Source organism: Psammomys obesus, unplaced genomic scaffold (genome assembly GCF_907164565.1).
Source record: "Psammomys obesus unplaced genomic scaffold, mPsaObe1.curated_primary_1811, whole genome shotgun sequence".
Classification (NCBI taxonomy): Eukaryota; Metazoa; Chordata; class Mammalia; order Rodentia; family Muridae; genus Psammomys; species Psammomys obesus.
The window spans coordinates 5,138,329-5,156,449 of NW_026591918.1; the positions used below are offsets into that span (position 1 = coordinate 5,138,329).

General features: G+C 40.0%; 1 protein-coding gene across 3 annotated transcripts in view; it reads right to left on the reverse strand.

Annotated features, from left to right (window-relative positions):
• Ccdc66 (coiled-coil domain containing 66) overlaps positions 1 to 18,121 on the reverse strand; it is a 33,270-nt gene that overhangs the window by 7,307 nt on the left and 7,842 nt on the right. For all 3 annotated transcript variants that reach the window (XM_055612460.1, XM_055612458.1, XM_055612459.1), the window contains 9 exons: positions 16,836 to 17,286; positions 14,156 to 14,321; positions 13,874 to 13,977; positions 12,695 to 12,807; positions 4,479 to 4,729; positions 4,213 to 4,297; positions 2,974 to 3,135; positions 1,750 to 1,894; positions 1,187 to 1,315 (listed from right to left, as the gene is read on the reverse strand). In XM_055612460.1, coding sequence (XP_055468435.1) covers positions 1,187 to 1,315; positions 1,750 to 1,894; positions 2,974 to 3,135; positions 4,213 to 4,297; positions 4,479 to 4,729; positions 12,695 to 12,807; positions 13,874 to 13,977; positions 14,156 to 14,321; positions 16,836 to 17,286 — 1,606 coding nt within the window. The remainder of the gene's footprint in view (positions 1 to 1,186; positions 1,316 to 1,749; positions 1,895 to 2,973; positions 3,136 to 4,212; positions 4,298 to 4,478; positions 4,730 to 12,694; positions 12,808 to 13,873; positions 13,978 to 14,155; positions 14,322 to 16,835; positions 17,287 to 18,121) is intronic.

Sequence of the window (18,121 nt, forward strand, 5' to 3'; positions counted from 1 at the left end):
ATGGAAAGATCAAAACACCTCTACACTACTGATTAGATGGGTGCTTTGAATGACTGTTCAGCAGCTCCCCAAAATGCTTAATGCATCTATCACATAACTCAAATTCTAATTCCTGTCTCTTAAAAGAATGGAAAATTTCTAACTTCACAGTGGCATTATTTACAATAGTCCTAAGTACAAGAAACCAAAATGTCAATAGACTTATAGGTGAAACCCAGTATAATTCTCAGTGTACTCTAAGGGATAAATGGAATTTTATTACAACATCTACAACATGGATAAACCCATGTATATCATGCTGAAAATCAGGGTAAGCCAGACACTTACAACATAATTCCAGTTACATGAAAATTATAAAACAGGCAAATATTCTAAGAGAAAATGAACTGGAGAGTGAGAAGAATTTGTGAATTACTCATTGAGTACTATGGTCAGTTCCAATGTGCATACACTAAAACTGGAATGAGATTATCATGGCCTTGTCAAGGATGGCATACAAATTGGTTAAATGTTCCATATTTTTAAAAAGCATCTTCCATAGGAAATAAATTTAGATAACTGAAAAGGTTTTAAAATTGTGATGGTAACTGCACAAGTATGAGTGTTAAAGAACACAAAACAGAACTGGGCATGGTAGGCATGCCTTTATTAGTAGAATTTAGAAGACAGAGGCAGGGGAATTTCTGAGAGTTCCAGGCCAGCCTGGTCTACAGAGTGAGTTTCCTATGCACTAAAATAGTGTCCCTTAAATGAGTAAGATTTGGAATGGACATTTAGCTCAGTGGTGCAGTGCTTTCCTAGAATGTGTAACTACAAAAGAAAAGATGGGGAAGAACTTAAATTTTATGTCATGTGAGTTATATCTCAAAATAAATCCAAACCTAAAAAGTAAAAGATCCCTTTATTTTGTTAAAAACCTCAAATTTCTGAGCTAGAGACAAAGATCAGTTGGGTAAAACACTTGCTTAGCATATACTACATCTTGGGTTCAGTTCCTATTACCACATAAAAGGGGTATGGTGCTACATGGCTTTTATCCCAGTGTTCATCAAGTGGAGCCAGAAGGTTAGTTCCTGGTCACCCTTGACTTCAAGAGACCTTGTCACAAATGCAAAATATAAAAACCCCTCAGATGTCCTAATTTTAAATGTGAAACAGAACTTAATGGAACACTTTAGATGAATACCTGTCTGCACGCCAGTGTCCTTCTTGGGAGAGGTTGTGGAAGTGGCGGCTGCACTTGTTTCGTCAGCAGCTTCCTCAGTGTCGCTTCTTGAACTGGAAATGTGCATGGATGCCTTAAAATCCACATGTGCTGCGTCAAATGGCAATGAGAAACAGACCTTAAAATGCCATGTCAGAGTACCAATGTGGCGGCTAAGGACAGAGCTGAGTGACAGTGTTTGCCTAGCATACAAGGCCTTGGGTTTGAGCCCTTGCACCTTAGGTTCAGCTGAAGTCTTTGACTTAATCACCACAAACTGTAGCAAAATTTAGAAAGGCTAGACTTTAGTGTGTAGCCTAAACTTATTACTAAAAGTTACCTGTATTCTTAGCACTTACTGAATCTAAAAATCTAAGAATGAATATTAAAGCACATATTTTTACCTATGTCAGGATTACTGTGAAATTTTCTGTGAAAAAGATATTCAAAGTGTAAATGTTTTCAGGACAGCTTTTTAAAATAAAGTTGGCTTAGGTGAAAAGTTAAGTTTCTTTAAAAATATTTAGTTCTGATTAGTCACTTACCACCAAGATTTTTAATCAGCCTGGATGCGTCATGTCCTTTCTGAGTCAGTTCTCGGATCCTCTGCTCCTGTTTTAGTCTCTGTGCCAACTCCTGAGCTTGCTGCATTGTGTGGAATAGCTCATTTGTCTTCAGAGTCATGATTTCCTATCAAGATTAACATGCACAGCAAAACAATTACCAAGTGCACGAACTGAAGTGACTTCCCATTCAGCATTTCATATCAGATGCTGGTCTAGATATTAGTTGGAGAACAGTCAACAGGGCAAAGTTCTTGTCTTTTAAGAGAATAAAATTCCAAAATGCTTTTAAGTTTTTTGGTCTTGCTTTGAGACAGGGTCTCACTGTGTAGACCAGGCTGCCCTTGAACTCCCAAATGCTGGATTACAGGTGTGCATCAGCACCATGCCCAGCTGTATCAGCCTACTTACTGAAACTGGACTGCATATCATATGTCCCCCTTCCACATCCAACTTCTGAAGGGTACCAAGTGAAAACTGGCAAGGAAATGCAGACTTTGTATTTTTAAAACTGACAACTGAATTATCACTGGATGATATGCTCAGACACAATTCCTGGACTACCCTACCTTCTTTGTCTGAATCAGTAATGGAGAGTTCTGCTAGACAGCAAGACATCAACTCTTTGAAAAGGCTATTACTGAGCCCAAAGGAAGCCTCTAACACAGGAATTTCATCAGCAATTCCAACCAATCATTACTCTTTTTCAGTATCAAGAATCATTATTACTTTAGATTTATTTAGGAGGGTGAGGAGGAGGTAATGGTTGTATCACAGTGTGTATATGAAGGTCAGAAGTCAACTTTTACAGTCCTCTCCTGGAACATGGGATCCAGGCACTGGTGGCCAAAAGCCCTTACCTGCTGAGCCAAACTGCAGGCCCAATACTTACAATTATTTGTAGGTTATCTGTGTATCTTCTATCCAGATCACAGTGAAGCTTGGTGCTGCATTCACCTTGACCATCTCCCATTAACAGGCCAAGCGCACAGCATCTAAGATCTGGACCATGTGAAGATTATGACCTTGCCTAGATGTACATGGCTAGCTCTACATGTAGCTACACAATTATCGTGTGCAGCATCTGAAATCTGGACCAAATGAGGAATATGACCTTGGCAAACCTAATGTCTCCACATGTAGCCGCACAATTCAAATTGCAGGCAGACCCTCAGCCTCTTCATTACTTCCACTATCAATACCTACTTCTTTCTGTTTCTGCTTAAGAATGTCCTCTTCATACTGCCTCTGCATCTCCTCCCGTTCCCGTGCCAAGCGCTGCTCCTCTTCCTGCTCTTCTTTCTTTCTTTGTTCTTCTTCGAGCCGCTTCTTCCTGCGGTTCTCTTCTACCTGAGCCATGATCGCTTTCTAGTCATCAATGATTACAAGTTATAGTCACAAAACCTCAGGCATCACTGGTTTTGATGATGAGAATATAATTTATCAGTTATACACACAGCAAGGTTGGGGGAGAATTGTGCTTCCTTAGCATGTGTATTACAAAAATAACCAGCTAAAGAAATAACCTCAGTACTCAGCACGCTGACTGATAAATGGGAGATGCTCTCAGCTTTCACTGAGTTCGAGAAAAAAAAAAATTAAGTGGCCCAGATTACTCACATAAAATGTTTACAAAGAATTTCTGGGCACAGTGCTGCTTGCGGAATGCCTGCCTGTGTTTAATACAGGTACTTGCCAAATGCCTGTCTGTGGCTCCTGCTACTCAGAAGACTTTTAGGTAAGAAAATGTTTGAGCCACATCTGAGCAACATGGTGAGAGTTCATTTTTACACACAAACACATACCCCACACAGACATTTTTCAGAGGAGAACCACCAAAAAGTTACTCAGACATTAAGTCCCTCTAATGTCAGCCTGAAAGAAGTTTTAATCTCAGCCTTATATTACTACTAGATTGCTTAGTCAGAAGTCTACTTTGATTTTTTTTTTTTAATGTGTTTTCTTTCAAAGACCTGAAAAGAACTCTGAGGAACTAGCCAGCACTTAATGATAGTACAATGACAGTACCACACACTCATGTAAAGGCTCCACCAGAAGGCAGGCAGCATGGTAATAACACTGTTTGGTCCTCAGCCCAAACTTAGCTCTAATCTGATGGCAGCTGTGTTAAGAGACTGGATTTACAGCAGGATATAACTAGACTCAAGGTGAAAATTTTTATCAGATTTCTAGCTGGGTGTGGTGATATATGCCTATAATTCTGGGATCTGGGAGGTGGAGACAAAGCTCAAAAATTCGACACCAGCTTTGGCTATATAGCAAGTTCAAAACCAGCCTAAAATACATTAAAGCTTATCTCAGGAAAAAAAAATTAATTTTCATTTACTTAGGTGTATGTTGGCCACCACCATGACTTACTAAGAAAAAGAATGTTTTACAATATGAGGCATACTATGGAAACAACAACAATTTTAAGTGTAATACCTGATGTTCTAATTGTTTCTGTCGGCGTCTTTCCCGTTCCTCAATCTGTGCTGGGTCCAAGAGTGCCGTCATAGAACGGAGAAAGCTGTAACGATATATACATTTGTTACTCAAAACTCCCAAAAGGTTAACCAGTTTTCTGCTGAATCTACACCTGCTAATCATTTCTATTTCAAAGAAAAATACCAAACTGAACCTAACTGGACATAGTGACAGTCCTATTCAAACATACTTTCTTAAAGGAATCAACACTAAAAAATACTTACTTTGTTTTCTGACCATGTGACACAGCCATATCCATGACAGCTTTGGCTCTTTGTTCTTCCTCTGAAGGCTCCACCTGGATTCTAGGTGGAGGTGTATACACACTGTTGACATCAGCCGGTTCCTGAGTGTCAGGAGACACACAAAACGACTCCAGGTGTTGGTGTGTTAACTGAGAGGACAGTCGAGACTGAGAACCAGGATGACTCTTTAATGAATCGAAATGCATTGCCCATCTGTCATCTTCCTCACCCTAAGAGTGAAAAATAGGAAATGCTTAGAACTTTTTCAACTATTCCCATACAAAATTATAAACGACAAACACAGTCTAAAAGTCACCATTGATGCGCTGTAAGCGGCTCAGTGGCTAAGTGCAGTGGCTGTTCTTTTAGGAAGAGACCTGGGATCAGTTCCTAGCACCGACAGGGCAGCAGGCACTGCCTGCTAGTTTAGTCCCAGGGATCCCACGCCCCCTCTGGCCTTGGCACTGCACACATGTGGTGCAGATGTGTGTGCTTAAAAAGCCCATCAGTGGATGCATCCTAAAGACTAACAGAATTGCATTCTTTTGTTCCTGCGTAATGAGATGACTTTGTAATCTTTAGATGCATTTCTCAAGTTTTAAAACGCTATGTAGAACCAAACCAAATACATTCAATGAAAATTTTCATAAGGATAAATGTATAATTCACCAAATAATTTTAGAATGTTTAAGCTTATGTGAGTAAAGACTTAGAATTTTATTTCCTTTAATGCTATAAACTTCCTGAGATAACTCTGAATATAACATTTTTTTCCCTCTGTTTTCCTTTGCTGGTCATCTTTTACTTGTTTACTCAATTCTGCACTCCATCTTCTCTGCTGCTCCTGTTTGATGTCTCTGCAAGAGGACTCCAGCAGTCCTGATTCCTGAACAAGTCAGTAACCAACTGAAGTCAGGCCTCTACAGTGTCAAGCTTACCAAATTACTCAGAAGCTCTAACCTACCAAGGCATCTATCCCTAGGAAAAGTAGTGCTGTTGAGGAAAGAATCTGACCTTATACTAAGCAGACAATCTGACCCTCAGAATTGTGTTATATATACTGGTGGAGGGTGGAGGACACAGTACACAGAAATAAAATGTTTTCTTTAATTGATTCTTCACTTAATGTGGTCTATATAAATACAATTTTGGGAAAGAATACACTGTTGACTGCATAGATATTTCAAGAATAAAAATAGCAAAACAAGCAAAATTACACCCAACTTCACAGGTACTTGCTCACCAATGTTCATAATAGCTGAGAAATGGTCTTTGATTGATGGAGAATGAAATGTGGTACACAGACACAATGAAATACTATTCAGCTGTAAAAAAAGGAAAGGAAAGAAAGAGGAAAATAAGGAAAGGAAAGGAAAAAAGGAAAGAGGGAAGAAAAGAAGGAAGAAAGGAAAAGGAACAGCATAATCTTGAATCATAAAATGTACAGGTAAATGGATGGACTAGAAAATATTATACTGTGAGGTAACCTGGACAACAGAAAGACAAATGCTGACTGTTCTCTCTCATCTGTGGTTCCTAGCTCCAAATATTTAGGTATAGATATATAACTTAGAGCAGTACTTCTCAACCTGTGAGTCCTGACACCTACAGGAGTCACATGTCAAATATCTTGCATATCAGATATTTATGTTATGGTTCACAATAGTAGCAAAATTAGTCATGAAGTAGCAACAAAATAATTTCATGGTTGGGGGTCATCACAAGAGGAACTACATTAAAGGCTCACAGAATTAGAAAGGTTGAGAATCAATGACCTAGAGAAACTAGGAAAGTAAACAGGACTGTGGGGGGTGGGGTGAGGAATACTCTATGGAGAGGAATGGCAGGTAATAAGGGAAAATGAGGTTGGGGACCTCAACTGGGGAGGAAGGAGGAGGAAACGTAATATGGGATGCTTAAATGTGATAGGGATTTATTACTTAATAATGAATATTACAAATGTTATTTTATATTTACTTAAAATTACATCTAAGCATATGTACATACAAATGTATATCGTTTAAATGAAGTTATACACTTGAGGTCATAGTACCCCCACCAAGAAGAACCTTAGATTATCTAATAAAACTACTAGTACCAAGAATGAGAACCTCCTTTCAAGGTGCAGGTGAGTAGAGTCCAAGTCATCTCTCAAAACAACATAGGGTATTTCTACTTGGTTGCATCCCAGAAGTTAAAGGTAAGTACATATTGCTGAAGACACCACACCCTTGGAGGATTTAAGCTGGAACTGATCCAAAAGCATAATATATAAGGTGCTAAAGAGGAAGCAATCAATAGTCCTACTTAGCTGTGATGCCCCAACAATGACCAGCAGAGCAAAATATTCCTAAAGGTACAATAATGGCACTTTTATCTTGGTGGCAACCAACAACTGTCTAACTGGACTTACGGTCCACTTAACAGGAAGAAATCATGCTTGTTACTGTAAACCTAGTCAACTACATATGGCTAACGAGATCATGGATGTTAGAGAATCTACAACTACCACTTTACTAAACCAGTGTAGTTCCTAATTGTATTCTAAATACTTACGATTATACCCACAGGTAAGTGTAGAACTCACCTCATCAAATCTCATCAAAGTAGCAGCAGCAGTGGAAAATCATTACAGAAAGACACAATTTGTCAAAGGTCCAAGTGATAAATCTACAACACAACACCCACACCTGTGGCTCAGGGAACATCACAGAAGAGGAGGTGGAAAGATAAGAGCCAGAGGAGTAGGAAAAAAATAAAAAAGTCTGTTGTGTGCCTTCCAGCTATGACAGGGAAGCTATACCCATGAAATCTCAACATTGCTGCTTAAAGAAAACAAAAACAGTTGACATCCCAACCAAGAGGGGGAAATGTCTAGGCTCCACCCATAGGTGAAAACTTATAAGCCAAAGGCGTAAAATTAGCCTTCCCCAGGGATGAGACCCCCAGTTATTTAATACCAAGTGGTTAGTCCTAGAAATATGTACATGCAGGTAACAGTAAACTGACTCAGCAGGTTGTATTTATATTTTTGTATTTATATTTGTGTAACAACAATACACACACACACACACACACACACACATATATGTATACACACATGTGTAACAACAATGGTTGAAGAGAAAGCTGTGAACTTGCTAAGGGGCAATACAGGAGAGGGGAATTATGTAATTATATTTAAATTTTTAGAAATTACTTTCAATTTAAAATTACATAAAGCCTCTGAAACCAAATGACTCAAAAGTTTAGCATACAGTTCAAAGTCTTAGTTTTACACATGCTTGCTTACCATACTAGGAGTAGCTACTCAGAATCTCTTGCCAAATTAAAAATATATATCCTAGACATAAGTCTTTCATCCAGGTAGGTAATTTAAGAGCACTTTTTTTTTTTTTTAAATCAAGTCATCACTTGTTTCTTCTGTGTGGGGGAGGTAGGGAGCAGAGGTCACGCAGAACTGTTGCTTACTTCTTGGGAGCCATCCAGCTTGCTTTCGTACACAGGCTTTCTCACTAGGACCTAAGGCAAGCTGAGCTGATGACCAGCAAGCCCAGGGATCTGCATGTCTCCTCTTCCCCAGCAGTGGACTGCACTACCACTCATGGCCTCCTAGCTGTGCTATCTTCCCAGCCCCATCATTTTGCTTTGTAGATCATCTTTTTAATGCTGTTAGGGACTTTTTAAATATTAATATTAATCTGGCCTTTTGCTATTGTTGTTTTGAGACAGGGCTTCTCTGTGTAGCCCTGGCTGTCCTGGAACTAGTTCTGTAGAGCAGGCTGGCCTCAAACTTATATTCTCCTGCCTCCGCCTGGGATTAAAGGCATGTGGCGCCATCACACAGCTTGACCCAACTTTTTTATTAAGCTTATGAGTATCAATAGCCTGTGAATATTAAGAGTAGCTTACATTCCTTGGATAAACCCAACTCTCCAAATTATTCTTTATAATTTTTCTAATTTTCTATTCAAGTTTTAATATAAAAATATTTTGTTAGTCTTGGTTATCAGGCTCACTACTCTAAACATCACACTGAAAACCTTCCTATTTTAAGTACATCTTGGCTTGGAGTTTACTTTGCTGGGGCTCCCTTCAATCCCTTCATCATCTCTGGTTTGATATAAGGGCTCACTACATGGCAGCCAAGGTTAGCCTCAAACTTATGATTCCCTAACCTAGGCTTCCTGAGTATGGACACTTTAAGAATGGATTCAATTTCTACAGGAATACAGTACCACTTGATCACTGCTCCCCCCCCCCCATTTTGCATCAAAATTCTCTAATATGCTAGCATAAGGTTTTAAGATTTTTATTATTTTTGTTTGTTTGTTTTTATGTGCATTGGTGTTTTGCTGCATGTATGTCTGGATGAGTGTGTCACCCACTCACCCAATTACACACATACACAGTTGTGAGTGAGTTACACAGTTGTGAACTGCCATGTGAGTTCTGGAATTGAACCTGGGTCCTCTTGAAGAGCATTCAGTGCTCTTAACCACTAAGCTATCTCTCCAGCCCTGATTTTTACTATTTTAAATTACATGTATTAAATGCAGCTACGTGCATGGGTGAAGGTTCCCGGAGTCCAAAACAGAATGTCAGGTGCCCTGGAGCTCAGGTTACAGGCATTCATGAAATACATGGATGCTGGGAACTGAACTCAGTCCTCTATAAGAACAGCCTGCACTCTTAACTACTGGGCTCTCTTCAGCAGCAGTTGTTCCAGATGGCCTCTTATTTTTTTAAAAGTGTTCATAAACTGTTCCTTTAAATTCATGCCAGTCTTTTGAGGAGCTTACATGTTGTATTAGACAGCATTATGTCAACTTCTTGACACAAGCTAGAGTCATCAGAAAGGAGGAAACCTCAATTAAGGAAATGCCTCCATAAGATCCAGCTGTAGGGCATTTTCTTAGTTAAGTGATTGATGTAGGAGGGCCCAGCTCATTATGGGTGGTGCCAACCCTGAGCTGGTGGTCCTGGGTGCTATAAGAAAGCAGACTGAGCAGGCCAGTTAACAGCACTCCTCCATTGCCTCTGCTTCAGCTCCTTGCCTCCAGGTTCCTGCCCTGCTTGAGGTCCTGTTCCAACTTCCTTCAATGAATAGCAATGTGTAAATATAAGAAGAATACAGGCTGGAGAGATGGCTCAGGGGTTAAGAACACCGGCTGTTCTTCCAAAGGACCTGAGTTCAATTCCCAGCAACCACATGGTGGCTCATGTATAACTATACATAGTTATCTATAGTGAGATCTGATGCCTTCTTCTGGTGTGCAGGTACACATGCAGGCAGAATGCCATATAAATAATAAATAAATGAATCTTAAAAAAATAAGTGTAAAAAGAATAAACTCTTTCCTCCCCAACATTTTGGTCATGGTGTTTTGTTCATCATAGCAATAGAGACCTTAAATAAGTCACATATTAATGACTTTTTAATAACTTGTGTCTTTATTTATTCCCAGGGTACAAGTCGACCTTGGTGCCCAGTGAGATGGCTCAGCAAGGACATTTGCCTAGCATGATGAATTTAGTCCCGAATGCACTGACTCTTGAATGTTTTCTACTCATCTCCACACAGGCTGGGGTGTGTGTGTGCAGTAAAGCAGTAGGATACATAATACAATCAAACAGTACAATAAAATATTTCTCCAAGGGCTGAAGATGTACCCCTAGCCTAGCATGTACAAAAAGGAAAGGCAACAACAAAAACTTCCCCCAAAGCCTATCACATTCACAATGCATAAAGCCTCTGCTCAGCACCCTTTTTTTTCTTGCTTATCTTTTTTTGGGGTTTTTGTGTTTTAGTTTTCAGACTTCCACTTACTGAGCCACAGATACAAGCCCTTGACAGTAACTGTGGGTAAGTATGGACTGTTGAGAATTGGTCTAGTGCTGTGTATTCTAATGCTAATCACTGGCACCACGATCTGGTTGCTGCCCAGATCTTGAGGTCTCACCACACCAGTCTTTGTTGTGTAAACCTTTGCTCTACTAATTTAAAGTTGATTGGTTAATAAAGTTGCTGTAACTGGGCAGAAGAGGAGGAGCTAAGCTTCCTAAGCTTGGGGTCTCGGGAACACAAACTGGGATGATGAGAGAGGAAGAGAAGATGTAGCAGGAGGAGAGAAAGCCAAAGAGAAGGGTCAGTATGGACCATGAGCACATGGCCTTGAGGGCTAGCCTGATAGAACAGAAGCAGCCAGACAGGAACAAATTAGGCAAGTAACATGGGGTGTGTGGCTGGGAAATAACAAAATAGCTTAGAGGGTTGATACCCTACCCAGTTACTGTGATTTAAAGCTTTCATAGATCCAAGAGGCTTCTGTCTCAATTATTGGGGAACTAGTTGGGGTAGAGAAGCCCTCAAGAGTCTAAAACCCACTCCACAAGCCCTAAAGAGTCTAAAATCGCCATATGAATGCTGGACAGTTGGGGAGCCTGTCCATAAACCAGCATGTGAGGTCAATCCCCAGAAATTCTGTCTCAAAATATAAGATGAAGAGTGATCTAGGGAGACACCAGAAGTCCTTCTCTGGCTTCCACATATACAACTTGAAAATATACATATAGATGTACAAGCAAACCACACACACGCCAAAAAAAAAAAAAGATTGAAAAGTAAAAATATATATAATAATTGACAATTAAAAAGGAGAGACTCTGAATCATTTCTTTGAGGCAAATAAGTTATACAGAAATCAAGGACTAAGAGGTTTAAATATCCAAAGTACTCATAGGTAGGACTTAACATCTAATGACTGGACATCTCTAAGCAGCCATTCATCAGCCCAGAAGGCAGTCACCTGACAAGGAACCTGTGACAGAATGTCTGAAAAAAGAGCAGGAGGGAGACAGGGACAAAGGCAGGGAAAGGAAGGAAAACAAAGCATGTCCTTATCTAAAATAAAACATCAATAAAGACCTAAAGTCCCAGAAGCACTACCTACCTAAAGGATACTGGGGTGTCAACATTTATGGATGATATGATAAGCCTGTGATAGGTATCAAAAGTCAGTGGTGGAGTTCTGTGCTTTTTTAAATCCATATTAGTGTAATAGGAATACATTCTAAAAGGGCATTGTGCCCCTCTTTTTGACTATCAGACTACTCAAACAATGGGTCTCCCCAAATGAACCCTCTACTGGAGGAGGAGGCTGGAACCCAGAGAGAGCCAGAGGAGGAAGTGTCAGCTAGAGAAATGCCTATCACTTGGCAGACTGCTCTGCAGACTGACACAACTGTGAGGGACCACCTTGGCCAGAAGTCTAGTTATGCCTACCTCACCTTAATCTGCACTTTCCTACCAAGTTAAGACCCTGCAGATGTATCTGGAGAGATGATGGATCTCTGTCCCTTTTCCCAATGTGGCAAAGTGAGCAAGTCTCCTCTTCTGCTTTTAGCATTAGTTTGGCTCTTCTAATGAGCTTTCCGAGAACAGCCGACCAAACCTGAAGACCTGCACTAAATGCCCAGGATCCACATGCTGGAAGGAGAGCGCCGTCTCCTGAAAGTCCTCTAAAAACTCCACTCAGAGTGGTATACTCATGCCCACATGCATACACATACACTTAGCACACAAATAAATGATAAATGTAAACAAGCAATACCACTCTGTTATAGGAGATTAGAGGAGGTGGCTGTGGTCCCAACACTTAACCTAGTAATACAGCAAGGCAACTTATAAACCCAAGGGGAAGTTTAGAAGACTAGTTTGTGCCATGAGTAAATTAAGTACCATATCAAACCTAAGGAAAGTATAGGGTTTGGTTTTGTTTTGAATCGATAAGCATTAAAAAGAAAATGTATACTGGTGGGCATGATGACATATGCCTGGAATCCTAGCACAAAGCAGCTGAGGCAGGAGGATTGCCCCAAGTTTGAGGCCAGACAAATTCCTGCCACAGAAACAAAAACAAAAAAAAAAGAACAAAGTATGTCCTATAAGTTGAACACTATTTCACATTTTAAAAATTGTAATAAAGGCCAGCCATGATGGTATATGTCTTTAATTCCAGCACTTGGGAGGTAGAGACAGATGGATCTCTGTGAGTTTAAGGCCAACCTTTTCTACATAGTGAATTCCAGGACAGCCATAGCTAACCTAGTCAGACCCTGTCTTGAAAAAAAAGATGTTTTTTGCTAGGATGCACAAACACACAAGAATGCTTGAATGAACTTGATATACTAACCTTAGATTGATCAAGGACTTGAAGTTTCTCACGTTCCATTTCAGATTTTCTCCAAGGATTATTACATCTTTGAGAAGCTTCTTTTTCTTTCTTCTTTAAAGCAACCTGTTCATCTGTAAATAATGTGGTTTTTAAAAAAATATACAAAAACTGTAAGAAAAAAAAAGAATCATGTAAACAAATCATAACCTTCTGAAAGAGTGCAAACTAAAACACAGAGCTAGTCACCTCTTGTCTGTTTGGGAGGAGATGCCTAACAAGGCAGAAAGGAACTTTGAAGGATACGGTATAAAAGAAAACACTGAATCAGAACCAAACTTAAGTCTTTTTATTTATCAGTCATGTGAAACAGTTTCTCGAAGTATACTTTGTTGTGCTAACCACTCTGCAGCTCTACCTTCCTATGTTATTACTAACAGACTTACCAGGTACATAGCTAAACTTCAGGGTCAACCTCAAGCTCAACCACTTTCTATCTAGGTAACAGAAAAACTGTTATTTTGCCTCCTAGCCTTTAGCTTCTTCCATAAAATGTAGTAATAGTATTGCCTACTTCCGAGAAGGGTCTACCACAAAGTAAGGATGTTAGTCATTTCTCACTAACTGCTGGAAGTGGAAAAAAAAGCTGAAGCTATAGGCTAGTGAGATGGCTGAGTAAAGGCACTTGCCACTAAGTCTGACAACTTAAATTCAATTCTAAGACCCACATGGTAGAAGAAGAGAACTGACCCTTAGAAATTGTTTTCTGACCCAGACATATACAAGCCACACATAATTTTAATTTTTCTAAAAAATAAAGCTCCTAGGTACCATAATACACACACACACACACACACACACACACACACACACACACACACTTTTTTAATAAAGCCATACCTCAAGCCACAGGATTTCTATAACAGAAAAACTTAAACAGAGGGTTTAGGAGTATTTGCAGTGCTCCAGAAGGGTACTAGTGACATGCTGCTCTTGGTGCACACTGCACAGTACCAAAGACAGAGGGCAATGTGAAACTCCAAAGACAGAGGGCAAGGTGAAACTCCAAAGCTGCTTGGTTTACAGAGAACTGCATATGGCAAATGTTATCAGACAAGAAGACAATACACTGAAAGATATTATCCACAACACCAATATTCCACGAGCCAGCAAAAGTATGATAAAAGGTACAAACATTACCTAGATCTTTTCTCCACTGGGCTCTTTTTGCTTCCAACAAACCTTTATCACGTTCCCTTTCCCCCAGAGTACTGAATATGTCAGCTGGTTTCCATTCATTGTCTCTAAGAGAAAACACAAACACATAAAAACCCAGGAACCTTATCATTGTTTCTATGTGACTGACTGCATAAATATTCAGTAATAAGTGTTTAAATGGCCAAGTCTTCAGAGAATTCCCATGCAATGGACAAGCAACTACATATTCTACAGATATACCCCAGAAATACATGAGTCACCTACATGGCAACTTTCTGCTCACACTGTTGAAATGCCTCTTGAGCTCTACTGAAGACATGCTCATTTTCACTTGACGAGGGTGAAGCAGCCTCCGCTTTTTGCAGTATACCTGTAACACTCACATCCTTTGGCTGACCAGGCATACCGATTAAATGTAAACTATCTTGACCTAGGAAATAAAATGCATATTTTAAAATAAAGGCAAGTCCTAGGCAAGCCTACGATACAGAGTGAGACCTTGCTTCAAAAAAAATAAATAAATAAAAATAGGCAAGTACGGAGCTGCAGACCTTTAGGCCTAGCATTCAAGAAGCAGAGGCAAACCAATCTTTGTGATTCAGCCTGGGCTACACAGTGAGATCCAGTCTCAAACAACAATAAACTCTTAAAACAGTCCTTGAAATATCTGCCAAAAACAAACAAACAAAAATCCAGAAGCTACGGTATAGCGGCACATACCTGCAAACCTGGCACTCAGCAGGTAGAGGCAAGAGGATCAGCAGTTAAAGGCCAGCCTAGGCTACGTGAGGGCATTTCAAAAGTGAAAAAGAAAACAACAGGCTAGAGTGTAACTTGGTGAATAGAGGGCCTGCCTTGCAGAAACAGAGCCTTAGGTTTGACCCCAGTACCACATAAACCAGCAAGCACATAGTGCAAACCTATGGCTTCAAAGGCATTTGGGAGGTAGGGACAGGAAGAGTTCAAGACCACCCTGAAAACAGGAGGAGTTCAAGACCATCCTGAAAACAGTATCTGCAGTAGCGGCAGCAAACTGATATATTTTTTGTTTTGAGACAGGTTACTGTATAGACTGAGGCTAGCCTGGCCTACATGAGACCTTATTCTAAATAGATAAGTAAATCAAAAGCAAAGAGAGAAACTGGAGCCCAGAGATTAAACAGCTGACTCATGGCCACAGCCATACAACTTTTAGCATCAAATAAAAAAGAAAGCACTGGGCAGTGGAGGTGCCTTTAATCCCAGCACTCAGGAGACAGAGGATGAGGGATCTCTGAGTTCAAGGCCAGACTGGTCTACAGAGCGAGTTCCAGGACAGCCAGTGATTGTCTCCTATGCCCAACCAGTAAGTAATTCCATCCCTAGCACTGTGTAAACAAGCAGGGTCGAGCATGCCTGTCTTAGCACTCAGGAAGTAGAGCCAGCCTGCTTACATGAGGTCTGTCCAACAAACCAAAACAAAAAACTCCATTCACTCTTGCCAAAATACTTTATATTTAGGACTTAACTGATAATATTTAAAAATACATATTATCTGTAACTATATAAATAACTATATCATAATATAAATCACAATACAAAAAAGGCAAATGCAAATAGTTTAATAAAGACCCAGGACCTTGTTTTTCTTATTTACCTGTGGAAGTTTCCTGGGAACTATGTGCCCCAGCTACCATAACTAAACCAAGTGCTTTATTAGAAGGTTCATATTTTACCTTAAACATTGTGATTCCTCCTGCATGTGTTACTTCTCTCAAAGAGGAAGGAGTACATAAAATGGTTAAGTAAAATATCTTAACTGTATTGATGTGAACTCTCACTTTACCTAACAATGAGATATAATCCCGAGCAACAATTCCAGACTAAAGAAAGCCAACTTCCTTTATTTTACAAATAACACAGACTGGGAGAAGGAGCTCCACTGTGAACGCGTGAGGGCACACGGAACTTGCCTGGCCCCACGCTAGCTGTGTGGTCCTTTTGTGCTCACTGCCAGTTCTTCTTTCATCTCACTATACTTACTAAAATTTTGGTATTTCGAGTACTTTCATAGTCACAATTCCTTAGCTCAAAGCTGAAATTAGGTTTTTAAAACATAACCTTGATTGGTGAAACAGAAAGGCTACAATACTATTTCTATGGATAAATCTGTGATTTACACTGGTGAAAGAAAGGTACAGTCACGGGACAAGAATGAACAGCTAATACAAATAGCAGCCAGAACAGTGCATTCCTGTCACTCCAGTCTTCACAGAGGCTTATCTTTTGATAAGCATGCAGCCCTCGCTCACCTCAGGTTTGTGGTGCTCCTCCTGCCTCGGTCTGCTGAGTCCAGGGAGTCCAGGTCTGAAACCCATATCTGGCTTATATAGATATTCTAACTGCCAAGCTATCTCTCCAGCCCCCAAAACAGATATTGTAAGATTACTTTAAGGCCAGGAATCATGGCACACGCGTTTGACCCCAGCACTCAGGAGGTAGAGGTATGTGGATCTCTGTGAGTTCAAGGGAATCTTGGTCTATGCACAGTTACAGGACAGCCATGGCTATGTAGAGATCCTGTTTCAAAAATTAAAAAAAGAATATTTTGAGCATTACTTTATTATTATTATTTTTTGAGACAGGGTTTCTTTATGTAGCCTTGGCAGTCTTTGACTTGCTTTGTAGACCTGGCTGTTCTTGAACTCACAGCGATCCGCCTGCTTCTGCCTCCCTGAGTGTGTACCATTACACCCAGCTGAGCATTAATTTTAAAATATGGCAAAACTATAAATCAGTTTTATATATTTTATACATAAGGAAAAGACTGTGAACAATCACTTAATATTACTGCATGTTAAATTAGATTTTAAGAGGCACAGTTAAAAAAAAAGCCAATGAATCTGAAATTCTAAAGTACATATTAGGCAAAATAATAGTTAACAAAGTTTAAGGAAAATCTTACTTGTTTCCTCTTCCTTTCCATTTTCAGACAGGGACAGAGATCTGTTTCCTGGGTTTACACTCATCATCAAAATCTGCCGTAGCTGGTCTTGGGTTAGACATACCAAACCGCTGTTCATGTTTTCGGGCGTAGTGTGCTTTCTGCAAGGTTTCTGTTTAGCCACTAGACAAGCATCTGTGCTGCTTATAATCTTCTGTACATTAGAGGTTGTGGGCAAAATCTCCTTTTGGAAATGAAGACAGTCTTTTTCTGCATACTGCTTACTTAAATCCTTACTGGGTGAAAATGTTGATGTACTTTTTTCAGGTTTTGCCTGTGAAGTGTTTGAACTAAATCTCTTCTTTTGAAAAAGGTTTTCATTCCCAATGTAAGTATTTTGTGTTGATTTTAGAATGTGTCCAGTTTGTTTTGCTCTGAAAGGACATTTTGCAATCTTGATCTTATTTCCCATCTGTTAAAACAAAATTTTATTCTTTATGACAGTGCATGAAAGAAAACTCACATGACCATTTTGTCTGGAGACAGTATTGCTAGGTAGCCTAGGCTGGCCTGGCTCCTCCCATCTCTTCTGAGATGACACTATGAAACTCTACATCCAGCTAACAATCATCATTTTTTAAATATGTTTTTTAAATTTAAGATTTATTTATTTATACAGTGTTCTGCCTGCCAGAAGAGGGCACCAGATCTCATTATAGATGGTTATGAGCCACCATGTGGTTGCCAGGAATTGAACTCTTAATCCCTGAGCAATCTCCCCAGCTCCAACAATCATCATTTTTAAAATCTGTGATAGATCAGGCCTCTAAACTTCTCATTTTGCTCAATCAGATACTACAGCCATAAGATGTTGTTCACCTTTGTAGACTTTCTCCTGAAAGATTCAACAGTGAGAAATGATTTTAATTCCAGATAGTGAGGGCTACAGAGAAGGTTGTATGTCTAGGCCATGTCCACTCTAGGCCAGCTTTGCACTGGGGGACACTAAGTTATCGGTCCTTTCTCCCTGACTATCCTAGCTACTTGGGTCCCCCTCTCTCTAATACCAGCCCTGTGCTAATTTCTGCTGTGCTCACATCCTCACAGGTCATTCTTCTACCCTCCTGGCCATTCACTCCCTCACGCTCTCCTCCATATGGCCTCAGTCCCCACCCCACCATCATGATACTGTGAAGTCCCTGTTAGGACCCACAATTTCAAGCTCCAGATGGACCACCACCTCCTGTTCTCCAGCTCACTCCTGCCCACATCCAACTCTGCCTGCTGCTCACCTGTTGCAGGACCTA